This window comes from Pseudopodoces humilis, chromosome 4, assembly GCF_049639895.1.
Source record: "Pseudopodoces humilis isolate 2021_Gansu_Grassland_sample_001 chromosome 4, ASM4963989v1, whole genome shotgun sequence".
In the NCBI taxonomy this organism is placed as follows: domain Eukaryota; kingdom Metazoa; phylum Chordata; class Aves; order Passeriformes; family Paridae; genus Pseudopodoces; species Pseudopodoces humilis.
In genome coordinates this window covers 57,772,956-57,793,799 of record NC_142203.1, presented here as the reverse complement: position 1 = coordinate 57,793,799, position 20,844 = coordinate 57,772,956, and the positions used below count along the sequence as shown (strand labels likewise).

Below are 20,844 nucleotides of genomic sequence, written 5' to 3'. Positions count from 1 at the left end.
CTAGCAACCTCACTAAATACTTCCTGAGAGACTTGACCCTCCTTCCAAAGATGATACATCCTATTTTTATTCTTAAGTTCCTTCAAAACCTATCCAGGCTGGATGTTTGATTGACTCATCTTTTGCCACACAGGGACAGTCTGTTCCCGTACCCTCAAGATCTCAGTTTTGAAGCATGCCCACCTTTCCTTTGTTTTTAAGAGCTGCTTCCCAAGGAACTTTCTAAATAAGTCTCCTAAATAGGCCAAAGTCTTCCCTCCAGAAGTCCAATGTAAGAGTCTTATTGATGTTTCTCCTGATATCACCAAATATTGAGAACTCTATGATGTCATGATCACTGTGCCCCACATGGCCTCCAAACACGACATTTCCCACCAGCCCATCTCTATTTGCAAACAACTGATCTAACATAGCCCCTCCCCTGGTGGGCTCATGCTCCAGCTGTGACAAAAAGTTGTTCTCCACACACTCTAAGAACTTCCTGGGCTGCCTCTTTTCTGCTGTATTAAGTTCCCAGCAGATGTCTGGCAGGTTGAAGTCACCTACAAGAACAGGGCTGGTTATCCTGAGACGTTCTCCAGCTGCTTCTAGAATAAGTTGTCCACCTCTTCTTCCTGGCTGGGTGGATGATAACAGACTCCCAGTAGCATGTCAGCCTTGTTGGCCTTCCCCCTAATTCTTATCCATAAACATTCAACTTGGTCATCACTAGGTCAAATACCTGTGGTGTCATAACCCTCCCTAATATAAAGGGTCACCCCTCCTCCTCTTCCCCGTTCCTGTCTCTTCTGAAGAGCTTGCAGCCATCCAGTGCAGTGCCCCAGCAATGGGAGTTGTCCTGCCATGTTCCATGATGGTGACTACATCACAGCTTTGTTGATGCACCATGGCTTCCAGCTCTTGTTTGTTATTCATGCTGTGTGCATTTAGTGTTGCAGTGCATTTTTGTTCATTATATTTGGTTCAATTACCTTCTGTATTGTAGAGTTGTACTCCCTGCCCCCCATGTTAATAGTTTAGTCCCAGTTGTGCTCTCCTACCCCAGCTGCCAACCCACCCCGATACCTGCCCCTGGTTCCCGAATGTTTCCTGTTCCCCCTCCCATTAAGTTGTCAATCCTCCCTTGTGCCAACCCCCTACCTGGACTGCCCTCTTTGGAATTCCCCTATTCCTCCAAGCTCCATTGGCCCATGTGCCCCACTCTCCTCCCCTTGTGTTCCCCATTGGATTATGTATTCTGTAACCCTGCCTTGTGCTCCTCCCCAGTCTTTCCCCTCTTGGTTCATGATTTGTACCTTTCCCTTGATCCTCCCTCATATGTAAATTGCTGTACCCCTGTATCTTTTGTCTTTTGTCCCTGATCCTTCCAGAGAATAAACTGTTTTGGAAATCACACAGTGAACCTCTCCCTCATAATTGCTCCTGCCCTCGATGATTGACAGCCTGTGCCTAAGCCCTACAGCTGTATCCCGGACTGCACTGCTTTCCAGGAACAGCCCACTCTTAGCCCAGTGCTGGGAGTTGGCTAGGGGAAAATGTGGCAACATGTCACATTAGTGTACATGTACCTCATCTGGGCTGCTGATCTCACCTCTGACTCAGGCTTACCACCCTTGGGCCTGCTTCCGGAGAACCCAGCTCCATCCCCTTCCCCTTTCAAACCCAGTTTAAAGCCCTCTAAATGAGTTCTGCCAGTTCATGGGCTAAAGTTCTTCTGCCCTTAACAGAAACACAGAGTCCATCTAGTTCCAGCAGGCCAGGGGTGCCAAAAAAGTTGCCCCATGATCAAAGAACCCAAAATTCTGCTGATAACACCAACCTTTGAGCCATTTATTAATAATGTGGGCTCTCCTATTCCTTTCAACGTTTTTCTGCACCACCAACGGGATTGAGCAGAGCACTACCTGTGCTCCAGCCCTATCAACCACTTGATCCAGCGTCCTAATGTGATTTTTTATTGCCCTGACACTCCTCTTTTCAATCTCATCGCTACCAGCCTGGAGTATCAGCAGTGGGTAATAATCACAGGGAGTCTCTTGGTAATATCCCGTACCCAGGCCCAAGAGAGGCAGGAGCCCTCTCTGTGGGTTGGGTCCTGTCAATATATGGGGCCTCTGTTCCTCTCAGAAGGGAGTCACCCACTTCGGCTACCCTTCTTTTCTTTTTTATGTCAGAGGTGGTGATCCATCTGACAGATGAAGTGTAATTGGAAGGCCCACTGGGCAGATCATTTTCTTCTACATCCTCTGGCTGTACCCTCTAGATCCAGGGCCTCATATCTGTTCTGAAGTGGCACCAGGGCAGGTGATGGGAGTCAGGAGGAATTTTTATTACCTCTCCAAGCAGGGACCCATTTCCACTCCCCTTCATCCACCTGTTGTCCTCCTATTGCCTGACAGAGGGAGGCATGGGAGTCCTCTGGCTTCTGGTGGGCCTTCCTCGAGGATGGAAGGGTGGAACTCCACCAATCTATTTTCCTTCCACTTTCCCTAATACTTCTTAGTGAATGATGATTCTGGATGAAAATTTGTTTTTTGAAAAAAACACTGGGAACAAAAATGTACCTGACTGTTCTGTAGGAGGGAATGGATGAAAAGCACTGTTTTAATTACTCTGACTTTAAAAAAGTCATCTCACGATTTTTACTTCCTAAAATTATGCATCATTATAGTTAAAGTGGGCTCTAGTTGCACAATCAAGGTACCTGTAGAAGGATATCTACTATCAGAGGTCTATGCTAGTGCTTGAAAGAAACCTTGAGATTGCTGTGCCATTATACTCATTTCAATATTTCTGTCTTCCAGGATTTGTGTTACCAAATCCACTGCCCATCTTTCTTTAGAATAAATATCCTTTTAGCTTGAATTTAGGCCCTGACTATTGTGTGATTGAGGAACTGCAAATAACTCTTTTTGCATTTTTTTCACTTGTATGTTGAGGAACAGGCATTTTCAGAATAGAGCTCCATGTCCTCTGGGCATATTACCAAGCCTACTCTCTGTTTGGATGTTGACACTGTATGATGCCATGCAGTTCTAGCTGGTTACACAAGTATTACACTGGACATCAAAAAGGGGTGAAACCACAAAACAAGCATATTGACAATCTACATTAATTCAAATTTCAGCATAATCATGTGCTAAAGTGCTATGTGTTAAGACAAAAATACCTTATGTATGAATACCTGTTTTTGCTAACACTGTGTGCAACTAGTGCAGAAACCTACAGATGGCTATAGAATAACCTTCAAGGACAAGTAAAGAAACCACTCAGTTTCTACAAGGTACAATAGTTCCACATTATTTGTGGCAGAAGCCTTACTGGTGGTGCAAAGATGGGATGAAAATACTAGATTAAGCTCTAAAATAGATGCTAAAGTTACTTTCACAGGTAATATGTCACTGGATATTCCTTCTGACAGAAAAGTGAAATTGGGTAGTAAGAAATGTGTGTTTATCACACAGTCAAATTGCCTGACTAGAACACTGTTTTACCACAATCCCCTTGAGATCTTCCATGAAGACTTGGAGAGATGTGCAAAGAGAGAAAAGGAGGGTGAAGGTTAACTATAAATATCCAGAGTATAGTTGTTCTGGGCTAACCTGTAGGCATCAAGAAGCTTGGACAGAGGTTCATCTTCTCAGTTTTTCTCCAAACCAGTTTGTTATCTAGTAGGAATTCTGTTTGTCTTTAGTACAATCAATAGGGTAGCATAATGAAAAATGACCCCAGATACATAGTTGCCCTGGGCCAGACACCCAGCAGCAGCATATGGAATGAGTAAGAGAATATGTAATGTATGTGCCAGAGCTATTATAACCACATTACTGTCTACTACAATAAGGACACCCAGTTTTCTTATTCTTCTGTGCTTCCCCTATTGTTCTGTGACTTTTGAACTAATGTAGTTTTTCTTGGACTGCCATTTTCTCATAAGATGTGAATTTTGATGATGTAAAATTATGCCATTTTAATTTAAGAACATATTATAACTAATCCCGCCAAGTGCAGAAGTAGGTATGAATACAGGAAAGAGCAAAAGATGCCACCATTACTACAAATGCAGAGCTGAAGTGAAGGGAGGTGTGCTTTTCCCAAAAGCAGTTTGTTTCTCTCATATCTCCTGGTTTGAAAGGATTGAAATATGCTCACACTCTTTTCACTTCTTGACTCATTTATCTACCCAGCAATGCTCTGATTTTATGCATGCAGAAGCTCTTTAGAGTGCAGCTCAATCTGGAATAATCTGTAAGTGAAATAATGATTTTATTTCTATAGTTGCATTTGCTTTTGGGGATAACTTTGCTCGGTGATTTCTTTTCTCCACACTTCTGGCTGACCATTCAAACCAGTAGAAGTGTACTAAAACTTGTGGAGTGTACATGAGGTGTTTGCACAGTGATGGTGCCTGCAAGAGCAGAGATCATTGATCCTGGGTAGCTCACTGACAGCTGTATTAAATTAGACATATGACAAACATGTTTGAGCTTTACAGCAACGGTTTCAGCACTTACGTTCTCTATACAAAGAAAGCTATTGTGCTTAGACATATTTGTTTAAATTTGAAAAAACTTTGAGTGTCCAGTAGGAAACATTTCAACTCTCAGATAAGGCAGCTATGCAAAATTATGAATAATACAATAGTTCATTATTCTGAGGTAGTTACATCAAAATCAGATTTTTATATATAGTAATGCAGTGGGAAATATATTAAAGTATTTTGTCTTCAAGTAAGGCAGTTCTCTTTTTATTACTTTCTGACACTCTTGTATAGTGCAATTACTCAGGAAGTGCTGTGCCCATCAGGGGGTAGCTTTAAACAATGATACAATCCAGATGAAGAGATGCTTAAAAGAAAAAAAGAACAGGAAGGGAGGGATCTGGGAGAGAGCCCAATTTTTCACCAAGGTACTGAAGTGGACAAGATGAGTCTATCACTACAAGTGGAAAACGGGGATGTCAAACTAGTTTAGGCTCTTCTTGAGTATTTTCTTATCCTTAAGTGAAAAAAATCATCTATTATTGAATTTGCTTTTTTTTTTTTTTTTGCAACAGGTTCTCATGATGACCTGAGAAGATATCGTTTTATAATGTCTCCTTTTAAAATTTGTTTCTATATAATAAACATATTGACTTAATTTTTAATCTTACATGTGACCACATGTTCTTTTAACCTAACTGCTGGCTGCCCTGCTTACACATTTGATACTAGATGCATTAATGGAAACAGAAATATATTTTCAGATTTGAGCTTGTAAAAGAAATAATTTAATATCATTATGTTTATAAATGCATACTGGGATTAAACATATTTGTTCACTAGTGCTGTGAAATAGTTAATAATAAATTACTTCCTCAAGTCATTTATTACTATAAATGTCATATATCATTATAAATGACTGCCTTCAAGCCGGTAGACTCATATTAATAACTTAATTTTTATATTGAAATACAGTAAATTGTCATTTTTAATTAATACAATTGTGTCTGTGTGAAATGCAAGCAGATGTTAGTGTTTAACTGTTAAAGACTGAAGAATTTCAGATAACAGTTGAAATATAACTGATGCATGAGCATTTTCTAGTGTTTTGGATGACGAATCCAACAGCAAAGTTTCAAACTGAATGCCAAAGCTTCAGTAACTGAATTATTTGTCTGTATTGGCAAGAGCAATACGTACTGGTGCCCTTGATACATAAAAAGTAGACACATACAACTCTTGGAACTTTGTAAACATTACTTTAGAAGCTACGAATACGCTTTCTAAAAAATGATCAGAGTAATTTTTTGTTGGGAGCCAATAAAATTTATATTCTATATAATAAAATTTTCCTGTAACTCAATTAAAAATGTGTGACTAGATTTTGGAACTCAAAACTTTATTCTTCTCTTTAAAACTGGATTAAATATATATTAATATTAATGAAAATTTTGAAGATATATATATATTTAGAATACTAGGTAGGACCCAGGAAGTTTTGCAAGCTTTTTCTTTAAAAAAATAAAGAGAATACATTCTTACCCGAACCAGTTAGGAATCTTTAATTTCATAAGAAAACTTCCTATAATGGTTGGTCATATATTTTAAATACTTTGACTTTATTTACTATTAGCAGTGTTCATTTTCCAGGCACAAACAAATGGTTTTCTGGGCATTGCTGACTTGCTCAGTGAATGCTTCCATGTGTATTTCATGACAATAACAAAAGAAATCTCAGTTATCACAGCATATACAGCAAAACAATAATTGTTGGTCTTATTTTCATAAGTCAACTTCAAATATGTGTTTAAAATTCAGAATATATTAGAATTATTTACTGGATGAAGGTTAAAGTGTTTCAGAGATTTTAGGGTTACCTCCAGATCTATTACCTCCAGATCTATTTGTACTTAAGGCACCTATATTATTTTAGAGTAGAACCTGATTTTGTAAACACTTAAGGTTATGTATATTTTTCTTGGATACACTTTTGTTATGTCAGTGGGATGATTTGTTTGTAAAAGTAGTCATCTCTTTTTGCAATGACAGGATTCAAATAATTTTCCAGAAAAGCATATATAGTTCACTGCTCATGTTAACATTTATAGAATACACAGAGCAAATAATGTGAAAAAACAATATCTTGGTTTTTATTTGACTATTTCAAATGAGGTGCTTTTCCATTCCTCTCCATCTGACCTGAGAACCTGAATTTTCACATTATATAAAACATGAAAATTTCCACATTAAAAAAAAAAAATTCCGGTTAAGTTAAAACAAACTAATCATAAATAAAACAGTGCAGGTAAGCACAAAGTGTCTCATGACCGCTGTGCATTGCATCACAAGAAACTGGGCTTTAGACATAGCAATTTTCCATCCTGGCCACAATTCAGGTCTGTAACTTTCCTTGAAGGTTCAATGACAAAAATGTTGTTTGACTAGGGTTGTTTTTCAGGCAATAAAAATAAGTTTCCAATCTTCTTGATTAAAACATAAGAGACATTAGACAAGGTAAATTCCTGAGAGCAATGTTTCTGATAAGCTCAAGAGCAGCTTAGCTGTGGTGCTGTTCATCAAGGCCTAATGAGTACTTCTGACAACATAGTGCAGTGGGGGAAAGCTGTACCACCACAGATGCTACTCTACACATAGTTGTAGGAATTGGGAGCCCTGCTTTCTTCACTCTGACTTTCTGAGTATCGTACAGATTTCAGTACAAAACTGACAGTGGAGGCAGGGAGAAGAGGCTAAGCAAGGAGAGTGACAGGCTGGCTGGGAGGGCACAGCTCTCAGTGGTGTGGCAGGGTGTCAGCTGTCATTCCATGTAACCAGTTGATGTGTGGATTCGGGGATTATTTTTACTAGACTAGCTTTTACTTGGCAAGTAATTAGGGAGTTTATTGTGATGCTGCTTAAGGTTACCAGAAGCTGTGCAGGAAGGGCAATTTTAAACCAGTGGTGGATTCATCATGTGGGGAACTGCACTCAGAGGAAAAACCCAAGGGTGGCCTGCCTGGGATGAGCAGAAGATGTCACAATAGGGAAATGTGGAACACAAATCGTGTTTTATTTTTATTAAAGCTGTAGAATGACACAGGGCATGAGGCAAAGGTCATAGAATCACATAATGTTAAGGACTGGACCTTAAAGAACGTCTGGTTCCAAACCCTCTTCCATGGGGCAGAGACACATCACACAAGACCAGGTCGCTCAAGGCCTTATTCAACGTGGCCTTGATCACGTGGGTGGGACATCACCTACAGCCTCCCCGAGTAACTGTTGCAGTGTCTCACCGCTCCCACACAGAATTTCTTTCTAATATCTAACCTAACTTTCCCTTCTTTCAATTTGTGCCCATTATTCCTTGTCCTATCACTACAATTCCTGGCAAAGAGCCCCTCTCCGGCTCCCCTGTAGGCTCGGGAGATTGATGCATGCTGTTGACGGGGCGCCCTTCATAGACTAATGAAATATTCTGAGTTGGAAGAGATCCACAAGGATTATCTAGTCCACCTGTTAGCCCTGCACAGCACATTCCCAGTAACCACACTATGTGCCTTTCTTGGTCACAAGAGCTGCTGGCAGGCGGGGGAGCAGGACGACTGCTCTTAAGCTGCTCTACTGTGCACATGGGAGCCGCATGAGCAGGCAGCAGGTAGATAAAGCTATTACATTAACGCTCCAGAACAGCTAGGCCACCATCTGGCGCCGCAGGGCAGCGCGCGTGTGTGCGAGTGTGGCAAGCCAGGCAGGGCCCAAGGTGAGGCCCGCACTACGGCCCGGCCGGGCCTGGCCCCGCCCGGCACCCCGTGCGCGCGCCCGCGTTGAGGGGCGGGGCCGAGGGGGCGGGGGGGCCGGGCCGGGGCGGCGCGGCCCCCCGCCCCCCTCCGGCGAGCCGGTGCCGCCGTGACGCCGCCGTGGCCGCGCAGGCGCAGCAGCGCCCACAGCGCCTGTTGTATCCGGCCGGCGCCTTTTCTCCGCTCCCCGCCTCCTCCTCCTCCTCCCCGGCCGCTCGTCCCGCCCGCCCCAAGCCACCCTCGCCTCTGCCGTGCGCGGCCTCCCCTCCCTCCCCGCGGTGAACCCGGCCGGCAACACGTCTGATCTCCCCCGTGCGCCCCATGAAGCGATGGCAGCGGCCAACTTCGGCAAGATCCAGATAGGGATCTACGTGGAGATCAAGCGCAGTGATGGTGAGCGGCCCGGAGGGGCGGCGGCCCCGGCCACCCTCCCCCCCCCGTTCCCCGCATCCCGGCCGGGCGATGCCGCGAGCGCGGGGCCCGGGGCGCGGGCGGGGCCGCGCGCGCCGGGGCCATTGTGTGCGCGGGGCCGGGGCGGGGCCACGCCCGGCGCGCGCTGCGGTTGTCAGGGGAGCACGGGCGCGGCCGGGGGGGCCCGGCGGGGACCCGAGGGGGACCCGCGGGTGGGGCTGGCACCGAGACATGCGGGGTGGCCTCGGGTGGGGGGGTGGGGTGCGGTGTCGGGCGTGGGTCGGGGTGGGAGGGGAGTCGGGGAGGTTTTGGTAGAGAGGTAGGAGGGCCTTCGGGGAGGGGATGAGGTGATGGAGAGAGGGAGGGAGGGAGGGAGGGAGGGAAGAAGGAAAGGCCTTTCGTTTGAAAGAGATAACTTCTTGTCTGCTGCAGTGCTCTGAAAAATGACACAACGGTAAATGCCCTGACAGGAATGCCTTTGGACATTTCCATCACTTGGCAGAAAGCATGATGTTATTATTTCAGATGTTCTTTGTGATTAAAATGTAGGAAGAGTACTTGCTATTTATGCCCGTGAGTTGTAATTTCTCCACTGGGGATCCAGTGTTTCTCGTCTTGCCCAGCTTCTCTTGGTGGGAGGATGTGTGATGCTATCTGGAAATACATGTGAATCAAGGAGGCGTGTGTGACAAGTTTAGGGTGCTAACTCTTCATATATGTCCCTGGAGATATTCAAAGCCCACCAGGATGTGTTCTTGTGTAACCTGCTCTAGGTGACCCCACTTTGGCAGAAGGTTGGACTAGGTGGTCTGTAGAGGTCCCTTCCAGTATGAGTTCAATTCAGTAGTTCTGTCAGGAGACAACTGACATGGGAAGTTGACTGAATCAATGACAGGTCACTCATTACTTCAGCTTTTGGATTTGAGTGGGAATATGTAATTTATTTTCAACCTCTGTGAGGTGTATGAAACCTGCTAAACTGGGGTGGAGTTCTGCTGGGATTTTTGCAATCCAGGGAAGTGGTGTTGCTGCTGTTTTGTTTTTTTTTTTTTTTCCCTGGGATCCAGAAGCTTGCTAAAGAATAAGCAGATGTTTCTAATGGAAGAGAGATATGGAGGTCCAAGGCTCTGAAGCTAGCATAGTTCTGTCATGATGCAGGAAAAAAGTAGCCAGCAAGCCTTATGCAGCTTGTCTTTCTTGTGTACCATGCTGCAATTCAACCCTATAATAAAATTGTTGCTCTATTGGGAACAGCGAGAAGAATGACACAGACTCTCTTGTGAGTTGAACAGGAGAGCTTCAGGTTTATTACCTCAGATCTTTTTTTATAGACTGATGTGGGAAAGTACAGAAAGGTAAAACTTATTGGTTAGTAAACTAACACATCACCATCATTGGTCAGTGGGATACACCACCCCTCGACCTTCTCTTGCAAGAAAACAAGAAACTGACAAACAGCACCTTCAAGGCTGTTTTCTATCTCTGAGGATTGTTTTAATTCCTCCTTATGATTTCCCAGGCCACTTTCTCAGGACTGAGAAAATTATGTGGCCTGCTTTTCCACAGGCACTCTGCTCCCTGCTTTTGCTCATATTTAGCATCCATATAAAATAATGGTTGGTGTTGGTTGAACCCTGGATTACACCCAACCCCTCAATTTGTACCAAATACCTTGTCTGCCATGTGAAGAATCTGATCGGTCTGGCAATTATTTGCATAACTCCTGTGGATCTCTGTCTGAAATTTCAGAAAGCCTCACAGCAGCAACCTGTAAAACTTTTTCTGATGTCTGTGTGAACTCCTAAGAAACATTACTGTTTGGTTTGTATGTCTTTGGAAATTAGGCATGAGAATGCTTTGCTGCTCTTGTTTTCCACTGTGTAGGGTTCTAGACATTTTTTAATATCAGAAGGGATTTTTGTAACTCTCAGATATAACAATACCTATCTTCATTACTATTAGTGGTTTATGTATTTTGCTGTATCACTGGAAAAGGTGATGCAGCACATTAAGTATATTACTCATCAGTAATATGTACTAGGGGGATGTCTTCACAGCAGTTGCTCAAACCGTGGGGTTTTGAGTATTTGTGTTAAGTTGGTCAATATGTAAGCAAGCTTGCAGTGTCATAATTTTTAGTGGTGGTTCCTGATTATTGTGTGGTGCCCTTGTTTTTCTGTGGAACTGGAAGAGATGTCCTGTTCTGTTTCAGGCTACTGCAGCTAAGTGTCATTCGCTTCTCATTAAATTGCAGGAGAAACTGTCCTAGGTATGTGGAAGGGAACTTTTTGAGGGAGATACGGAAGGACAGCCAGCACTAAATTGCATTGCCTCAGAAAGTACTTTTCTAGCCTCAGCTGTGGTTCCACAGCAGTGGAAATTGGTCTTTTTGCTGCTAACAATGTGAGAGTCTTGCTGCTTGTCCCTCTATCAGCTGAATTGTTCTTACAGACACTCTCGCATCCAGTGTGTCTAATGATTTTTTTCTTCTGATTATTTAATATGTTAATTGATGATTAGATAAACTAAACACAGTTTAGTTGACTTCCAAACTAGCACATTTGGATGTGCTAGTTTTCTACACAATTATTGTGCTCCAATAGCTTACAGAGGGATCTGTGGCCCCAGCAGTATAAGTGTGTAGGAAATATACATAGTCATAGTCAGGATGACATGGAAGTCTTTACATGTGATTTTCTGGATCTGCTCTCCCCAGAGCTGTATCCTAGCAAGAATCAGGGTTGTCTATATTATCAACTGCTGTTGGCTGACAAACCACTGTTAAAACTGTTTAGGAAACTTTTGGAGAGAGGAATGTGTTCATATGGGCTTTTCTTTTTACATATTGTCTTGTCTGTAGTGAGTCCTTTCTTAAAACTAAATAGTATTTTGAGAGGTAGATACAGTAATTCTTTTAAGTTTTTCTTACTTACCTGTTTATTTGTTGAATCCAGAGAAGAATAGTTTTACTTCATTAGTGGGGTCAGTGAAAAAGTGTGCAAGTTTTTTCATCTATCTGCCAGTGATCTTAAACATTTTTTTTCTGAATACAGTTTTATTGATTCCAGAGAACAGTTTTTCTTTAAGTTAAAATGAAAGCTAAAAGAAATCCATTTTTTAGTGGAATGTGATTGTTACAAGTAAGACAAGAACATTCTGGAAAAAGTAAGTCACATATTATGTCATTTTGACAAGTTCTAATTAGCCTGAAGTGAGAGATTTATTGTGGGACTGAAGAGAAAATGCATGTTGTATGAAAGAAAGGCATTGTTAGAAGTCGTTGGCAAAAACACATGAAAACCTGTTTGGATAAACCCCTTCATTTTCAAGGACTGATGTTGCAGAGCTGCTTGCTGTTTTTTCTCAGTGTGGAAACATTCTTGTAACTGTTATCTTGTTATCTTCAGCTGCATATAGTATTTCCAGCTACAACTGGAATAACTGTTTATGTTTATGTATCATAAGAGGTACTAAGTCGTCATCTAGTTCAGGTTTTCATAATAACTTCTGATACTGAAATTTACTGCTTGGATTAATTTCTGCATATTGACTGAAATATGACTTGATAGTCTGTCTTGGAAATGGGAAAGAACTACTTTGTTTTAGGTTGAAAATTGCTAAGAATGGACTAAATTTGCATATTTGAAAAATGTACCTTATAACATGGAAGCTTACAGCAGTTAGTAGTAAACCTGAAGGTACCTGCCAGATTCATGGTAATGATCCTGTCCAGAAGATGTCTCTTGTTGAGGTCTAAAGATAGGCATTTTTCTGTTGATGAATTCTCTTTACACAGATAATAGCCTGATGTTTTATGTGTGAACTTACACCTGTATCTACACTTCCTGTGCATTATCCCATTAATGATTACAAAGACCTGTATAAGTACTTGTAGAAAGAATCTTTCACATTTTTTTCTACATAAATGCAATCTTTTGCTGTAACAAGATAAATCACTTCTGCCTGCAGCCCTTTAGTAGGTTGATTAATTTTTTTTTTCCTTTTTCTGTGCATTTCCTTCTCAGACTGTTCCTGTTCTCCCTGGCCTTGCATATCTGAAATGCTGCCTAGAAAGGCCAAAACATTAATTATATATTTGCTCATTTTGAAAGTGGGATGGGAGGGATAGGCAAATACAATTCTTACCTCACTGTGTCAAAAAAAATGTACAGGCATGAGGAGAAGGGACACTCTTGTAATTAGGAGACTGACTTAAGATTTGACTAAACTTTCAGGATAGGAAAAATGCTGAATTTTTAAGGATTAACCATCAAATGGTGTAAAAAAGCAAGTTCATGCCTTTATACCTGTGGTTTTTGTACTACAAGAATTGGAGAGCTGTCAGTGTTTGGAAAGGAAAACTTGAAATTGTTAAAAGAAGAAAGGACTAGGTACGGTTATCACATGGAGCTTGTTACCAGAGGAGCTTGAATCTAGAAGCATAACAGAATTTTAAGAAGGATGATAGGAATATCTAGTTTTACAATAAAAACTAAAAAAATACACCAGCAACTGTAAACGGTTTCTGTTCTTCTTGAGACTGTAATTTAAATAACCTCATACTGGTGTGAGGTAGGAAGAAATCTTGCCCATGGTGTGATGTTTTTAATTGCCTACTCTTAAGAATTTTCTTAATTTGTGTCTGTAGCAGATGAAACTGGTCATGGTAGAGTGTAATCCATTCACTCCACAAACCTGCTAGGAGCTTCTCTCTCCTATAGTCTTGCTAAAACATCTTGGTAACTGTTTTCACCTTCAGACAGAAATGAGACTACATTTTAGCAACAGTCAGGGCTATACTTTGTTTCTTTAAAATCCAAGTTCGGTGAAACTCATGTTTCTCAGAGTTGAGAGATCGATAACATCCTCTGTGTTCTGAGTAATCCTGTATCTTCTTGTACAACTCCCAGGAGCACGAAGGATTTTATAGTAGGAGAGAAGGTTTAATGATGCTATAAAACTTCTGTTCAGGTTTGGGTAGTCACCCTATTTTACAAGCTCTTGAGGGTAGATTTAAATGGTAATGTGTTTTTACTCTTTCCTTTGGTGACATACATCTATTTGTTCCCTGTGATTAAGGTTTTTGTTACCACATTTAAATCATTTGACTCAATTACCTAATCTCTATGTAAGCTGTACATACACAATGTGTCTTTGTGCTTCCATAATAGCCAGAGCGCACCCATGGTTTCAAGTCTGCTGCTGCTGGTCCAGCTAATGGGTCCAACATTTAGGCTTATCTGGTGTAGGTGTTCATTGTTACATCCAAAGTTTCTGGGCGCACCGTTCCCTCAGAAAAATCGACCAGGAGGATATGTTAAATTTTCTGTCTCCTTTTTGAAGTCACTTTTTATTCATTCAGCTTTCATTAAGATAGGAATTTTCATTGTAACTCACAGATTCTCAGATATTGATGTAGGCCTTCAGTATTTTGTGGAAATAGCTTTTTTGCAAGATGAATAACAAGAGCTGAGTCCTATTCTTCAGAGAATCTTCTCATCTTTGTTCCATAAGTATGTTTTAATACAGCTTTTTTTACTGGCAGTAACATCTTTAGAGCTGTACATGGCAAGTAGGATCACACAGCTTGTATTGTTTTTTGTTTTGCTATTTTTTTCCTCCAGTAATCATGTTATGGGGGAATCTGTTCTTTGTTTCTATTTAATAGGTAAAATTATTGTTCTTTGCACCCATGCTCTGTCATGGCCTGTTGCCTGGGCCTAATGTTGCTTGTCTTTTCTTCTTATGGCTTTGTGAATGAAAGACTTTGCTGGCACCAAGCATCACTTTTCCCCTTGTTGAGGTGGGACAAGACAATAAATCATGGGGAAGAAGTCATGCTTGACTGAAGAGTAATATCATTGCAAAATAATATTTTTTGTTTGCAGTAGGAGATAAACTAGCTTTTTGAGTTTTTTTTTTTTTCATACATTCACTTACTGTGGGACCAGCTAGAGAAACGAATATTAAGTATTTGCTAGGTGAGCTTTTCTCTTGGAGCACAAAATCTGTAGCATATTTATTGTATTTACTTGTGAAATGTGCTACTATGGATTTTTGGGTGTTTCTTTTGTGCTTGAGGAATAAATAACAGAATGGAGTAAATAAGTAAATTAACTTTATCACTCTATTACTGTTTAGATTCTTCCTTTGTAAACATTTACTAGTATAATAAAGTGGGATTTTTTTCCTCCAGCTTTTCTTCCTGTCTTATGTTTTGTTCGATTATCACGTCTTCCTTACCATATTGTGTGACAGCATTTGGGATCAGGAGGAGAATGCTGTGGTCAACCCATGGTGACCACTAAAGTGTATTTCCTATAATTGTTCACATTATGCATATTCCATAGAGGAAAATAATTCAATTACTCTTGATATATTAAAGGTTTATGTTAATTTCAGAATTAAGTTAAATTTCTAATGTGATATAAGAAGTAAGATATGGAAGTTCACAGTAAGGACTACTAAGGAGTCTTTACATTGTCCAGTAGTGAGAATGTGTACAAAATATATACGGTCATGTAATAAGGCATGATGGTATTTGTGATTTAACATTGCAGAGTTTTTAAGAGGACACTGGATTTTAATAGTAAATTTCTCATTATGCCTCTGTAGCATAATATAGCACCTCTGTTTGGAGGTGTACATGGTTTCAGTGTGTATTTCCAGATGTAGGATAGAAGATTTTTGTGTAGCTGCCATACATTCTCTCTTATATCTCTTTGGCTGTTTCAAAAACGAGCAAGCTTTCAGATATATGAACAGATATTTTTCATTGCTTGAAATCTTTTGTGTGTTCTCCAGATTTATGGCACATGTATTTTCAGAAGTCTTTTTATGTTTTTGAAGATCCTTCTAACAACCTTTTAAAACATTTGCTTGTAGTTGTATATTCCAAATCTTTAGGTTTTATTGTGACTTGGTATTTAGGGTTTTATTTAAGTAGCTCTCAGCAATGGACTGAATATAGATATAAAACTAGATACACCTAGCTCTGGTGTTTGGAGCAATTTTTCTTGAGTTTTGGCTACTTACATAAGACTGTTAGACACTTCTCAGAGTTAAGTTAGCTAGCTACAGCTAGTTTTGACTACTAGGATTTTAACTCTAGACTGCTTTTCTCTGCCTGCTGCATTTGGGTTAGCTTTTAGTTAGATGTCTTGTAGGGAAATGAGAAAGGGAGGACAGGGAACCAAAACTATGATTTAGATAGAGATTGTCTAAAACTGCTATTAGCTATATCCTCAAACCCATTCATATTATCTGTGTATGGGCACGTGTGCTGTTTTCTTTTTCTGCCCTGGTTCCTTTCCTAAAAATATTCACAGTTTTATATTGCTTGTGGGTACAGTTTTTTAAACTTTTCATTTAAAAAATTAAACAGTCTATATTTTCTGTTGTTTTCTAAATATATATATAGATGGGTGATTTACATGATTTTCATGCACCTTTGACTTCTGTAAAGGGATCCCTTGAATTCTGTATTAAGTGTTTAGCCATGAGACAGTGTTTCCTGTGTCTGATAACCTGGAAACACGCTTTGTTCATATTCCCAAAAGGTATCATGATAAGGTCAATTTTGACCTTGGAACATTCACATACCAATGATTTGCTACAAGTCAGTGAATTCATCTACCATTGTTAAATGCTTTCTTGACATGGAGCCCCCTGTGGAGGTAGAACTGAGGGCTTGATGTTGGTCTCTTGTGCCACACTTCTCTGTGCCTGGTAATTGCTCCAGCGAAGTGGTGCAGCTGCAGGTAGTTGTTCTCAGGGAGGGTATTACAAAGATGTAATTGCCATTTCCTCATTAAAAACTCTTCTACAAAGCTAATTTTCCTGCTTTTGAATTTGGTCATTGCTAAATGACCAAAAACTAGGTTTTACATTTGTTAGACAAAAGGCAATAAAGCTGTGTGTAAAAACGCATTAGATTTACTTTTCCTGGATAAGAGTATCAATTTATCAGACAATGCTTATGTGTTTTTTTTAATGTGTGTAGTGCACTGAGCCATTTACATGAATAGAACATGCCTAGAAGATTTCTGATAACTCTACTATTACTGTCTAAATTAAGTTGCTTCTTGTTGCTAGGATCCCAAGTTAATTTTAGAAATGCTTAAAAGAAGTAGGTAGTGGCTCTTAAAGACAACTGTGTAAAACGGTGTTTAACCAGCTTTTAATGATGGTTTTCAAAAATGTGAGTAATCAATTAGATTTAATTTAAATAAATAAATAAATAAATAAAAACTTGACCAGTTTTCTTTTCCTTTTGTCTCTTTTGTCTTTTTTTTTTTTTTTTAATTTGGATCTTGTTTAACAACACTGGATCTGATACTCTATATTGACTCTTGAAAGATGAATGAGAGATTTTGTTGCTTTAAAGCCTTGAATGTAGTAGTAGAGTTTTTTATTTTGCTTTATTCTAAAGCAAAATATGCTTTCAGAGTAGCTTAGTTTTTATTTAGTGGCAGTTCATGGTCCGTCAGGCATAAGCTACTTCTAGGTTTCCCAGGCTTGTAAAGGGGAGAGTCTGCTGCATTTTCTGCCACTGATGTAACACCAGCACAGTGTAAAACTAATTGGCCTTTCCCAATCAGGAACAAAGTGACTTGTAGATAACAAAAAGTCTTTTACTTTGTTTTCATTTTTAGTAGTCTGTTGTAGTTCTATTCACCTACTGGAATGTTACTTCTTTCCCAGTTATCAGGAATCTCATTGAAGCTTTGCCAAGTTGTCCAAGGTTGATTGATGTTCTCTTGACTCTCATCAGGCACTCACAGATTTGTGTAATCCTACGTATAAGAAATGTATTTTTAGTCTTTTCTGTTAATTACAGAACTGTGTATTTAGGATTGTCCTCAGTGAATGAGCACACACTGGGTGTGTGGGGAGGGAGATGGGCTTTGTCTAAAACTTTCTCTTTAGAAGCACGGTGTGCCTCATACTTGTGTCCTTGCAGGGTTTGGCTCTGGAAATTTTGTTGCACAGGGCTGCACATTTTGCAGTCACTAAAATGTATTACTTTATTCTGTGGCTAAACTACATATGGAGTTTGAGGAGTGTTTCCAACTGATCTATAGAAGTGTTTGGCAACTGATCTGTGGAAGTGTTTCATCTACAGAGATGCAGGAATGCATAGTGAGTGATGTGCTAATGAGGATCTTGGGCTCTAGGAAGAGGACAGTGGAAGTAAATTCAGTTTGAAAAGCACATGAACACTTAGGATTTTGAATACCCAAAATTTCTAATTCCACTTTGGGTTATGTTTTCTTGTACTTCTGTATTTTTATGATTTGAGCACCAATATAAATTTTGGCATTTTAGTACAAAAGGAATTCAGGTGGTGATGAATAATGCCAATATTTTAATCACAACTAGATGATTCTTAACTTAGGATAAGCTTTCATCAAACACAGAAGAATTAAAATCCTACTTAAACTTTTCTTGGTTTGAACTTTTAAAACCATGCTAAGCTAAAATACAAGCTTCAAACTTGCATGAGTATGAAGTCTTCTCACTTTTAAACTGGAGCAACAGTTGGCAGCTTTGTAATGAATTAACTAATGGTACATGTTCTTACTAAATACAATTTTGTGAAGTAAAGGGAAAAAAGACAACAAACAATTGTTTGATGGGATGGGTCATGAAAAGCAAAGGGTACCATTTGAAAATATCTGTAGAAGGTGCTGTTAAAAAATTCCAGTGTGATGCAAGAAGCTATTGTTTTTAGGCAGGTATGGTCAGTTTCAGAGAAAGTAGAGAAAATCATCAGAAGGAGGTCTCTGCCATTTATTCAAATAACAAACAAAATGAAAAAGGAGGAGAAAGGGAGAAGACTGCCAAGTCATGTCAATCTTTTGCACACAATATTCACCAAACTATTTTAATCCCCCACAATCTTAAATCCTGTTACTAAACAGATTTCAAGAACCACTAAACCCAAATGCTGGGCATGACATTCTAGGTATGTAGTGACAGGATCATAGAATGATGGGTTAGAAAGGACCCAAAAAATTATCCACTACCACCGCCTCACCACCCCTGATATGGGCCTTCGACTAGACCTGCTTGCTCAGAGCCCTATCCAGTCTGGCCTTGAAAGCTATCAGGGATGGGGCACTCACAGCTTCTCTCAACAGCCATTTCCAGTGTCTCACCACCCTTGCAGCAAAGAATTTTTTCTGAATATCCAGTCTAAACCTACTCTCTATGAGTTGAAGGCTTTTACCCTAGTCCTATCCCTGCATGCTATTGCAAAAATACAGAATATCTCTTTAGCTAGTTCAGGTCAACTCTCCTGGTTATGCTTCCTCCCAGGCTCTTGCGCGCCTACTCACTGGCAGAGCATGGGACACTAATATGTCCTGGATTTGGATTTAGTTAAACATTAACTAGCAACAGCCAAAGCATAAGTATGTTATCAACATTATTCTCAAAACAATGTGTCAGAAACCCAGCAGTATACTGGCTGCTAGGAGGAAGGTAACTATCTCAGTCAGTGCCGTATTGGGACACACTTGAGCTGAATCCAAGTTTGCTTACATGTCAGAAATGTAATGAAATTTTTACTGAATGCAGAAGGCCTGGATCTGCAAAGATATATAAAGTATTCTGAGAGTAACTTTGAGAAGCAGTTTAGAAGTTTACAGAAGCTGCCTGAAAAATTATTCCAAAGGTCTCCAAAGAACTGCTGACTAAATGCACAAAAATATGTAAAATTCTGTTTCATAATACTATATAAAAACCCCTACAAGATACTAACTATTCTTGCAACGTGTTTGCAAGTTATGAACTCATGGGACAGGTAGAAATATTTTTATCGGGAATTGAATGGAAATCTGCACTTACGCAGCATCAGTAAAGAAAAATTTGCTAGAGGACAGCAAATATGATCCTGTTAGACATTGATGTCTTGTTCTTATTTGAATAAAGTTTTTCATCTCTATTGCTTAATTCGTCTTAAATTTGAGAACTGGAGGGGGTTGGACTGGGCTATGGAAGGATCCAGGAGGTGCTGGAAAACCTTGCAGGAATTTTGGAAACGGTTAGATTATTATTGTTTTATTTTGGGGGATTTTTGCACTTTAAAAGGGATATTGCTATGTGAATTTGTGACAAAATTTTTACTTTATGAAAGGTGAATAAAACCTTTGCCTTCTCTCCTTATAAGACTTACTGAAATTGGAAAAAATCGTTTTTTTTAAAAGCTTCTGAAGTATTTTTGCTTTCTGGGGGGGATTCCTTACTACTTAGGATGCTTCCAGTAAGTTTAATACTTCTGTATGAAGTACCCTAGTGAATCAGATGGATGGTTCATCTAGCCCAGTGACTAGAGGCTATTTAGGGAAAGCACATGAGCCTTGTATCTTTCCAAAGTCTTTGTTTTCCCCCACAATCTAGAATTATATCTAGAATGTTAGAAGTACAGCTTTGCCTACTCCTAGCCATTTATAGACTAGTTGTCTGTGAATTTATTGAATACCTTTGTGACCAGACTTACACTGCCTGCCTCTTACAGACATTAGATCGAGACATTCCCTGCTTTCTGCATACAAAAGTACATTAATACTTTCATCTGTCTGTAACCTATGCCTTAAGAGGCAACTCAGTCTCCCAGCTTTAGTGTTGCAGAATTTGGTTAATGATAGTTTTCGCTCATTTTGTCCTTTATGGTTGTAAAGTGCTACCAAATCCACCCTCAGTGTTCTCCTTAAAAGTGAGATGTCTTTATCTGCTTAAATCCTCATTCTCTTAGTTTTGTTAGCTGTCCTTCTCTTAACCTCTTCTAATTCCTCTACATCTTTTTTGAGGTGTGCCATAGTACTTGAGATGTGGTTGTACCAAAGTTTTATTTGTAGTTTGAAAAGGATACTTGCTTTTAAGTTCCAACAGCTTTTTTTGTCATTGCAGGTGCATATTTAGGCAAGGATGTTTTGAGAGAGCTGTGTCAACTAAAGGATCTCTAAAGCTGTAACTTCTAGTTCCAGATTCAGCATTATAAAGCTGTAATTAAGATTTGTTTTCTCTGGATGTGTTATCTTTAACATTTGTCTCGGATTGAAAGATAGGTGTCTGCTAAAGGAAGCAGGAGCCTTCTTTGGAATGGAAAATAGGATCCACTTCCCTCCAAGTTATAATAACTTTGAAATT

At 39.9% G+C, this 20,844-nt stretch overlaps 1 protein-coding gene across 3 annotated transcripts in view; it reads left to right on the top strand.

Moving 5' to 3' along the window:
* Nucleotides 1-8,395: 8,395 nt before the first annotated feature.
* Nucleotides 8,396-20,844, top strand: part of KIF2A (kinesin family member 2A) — a 57,724-nt gene continuing 45,275 nt past the window's right edge. For 2 of the 3 annotated variants that reach the window (XM_005531835.3, XM_005531834.3), the window contains exon 1: nucleotides 8,396-8,673. In XM_005531835.3, the coding sequence (XP_005531892.1) occupies nucleotides 8,610-8,673 (64 nt within the window). In that variant the 5' untranslated portion in view covers nucleotides 8,396-8,609. Of the gene's footprint in view, nucleotides 8,674-9,105; nucleotides 9,146-20,844 lie in introns of those variants that run through there. The other variant, XM_088054073.1, reaches the window with a different exon arrangement.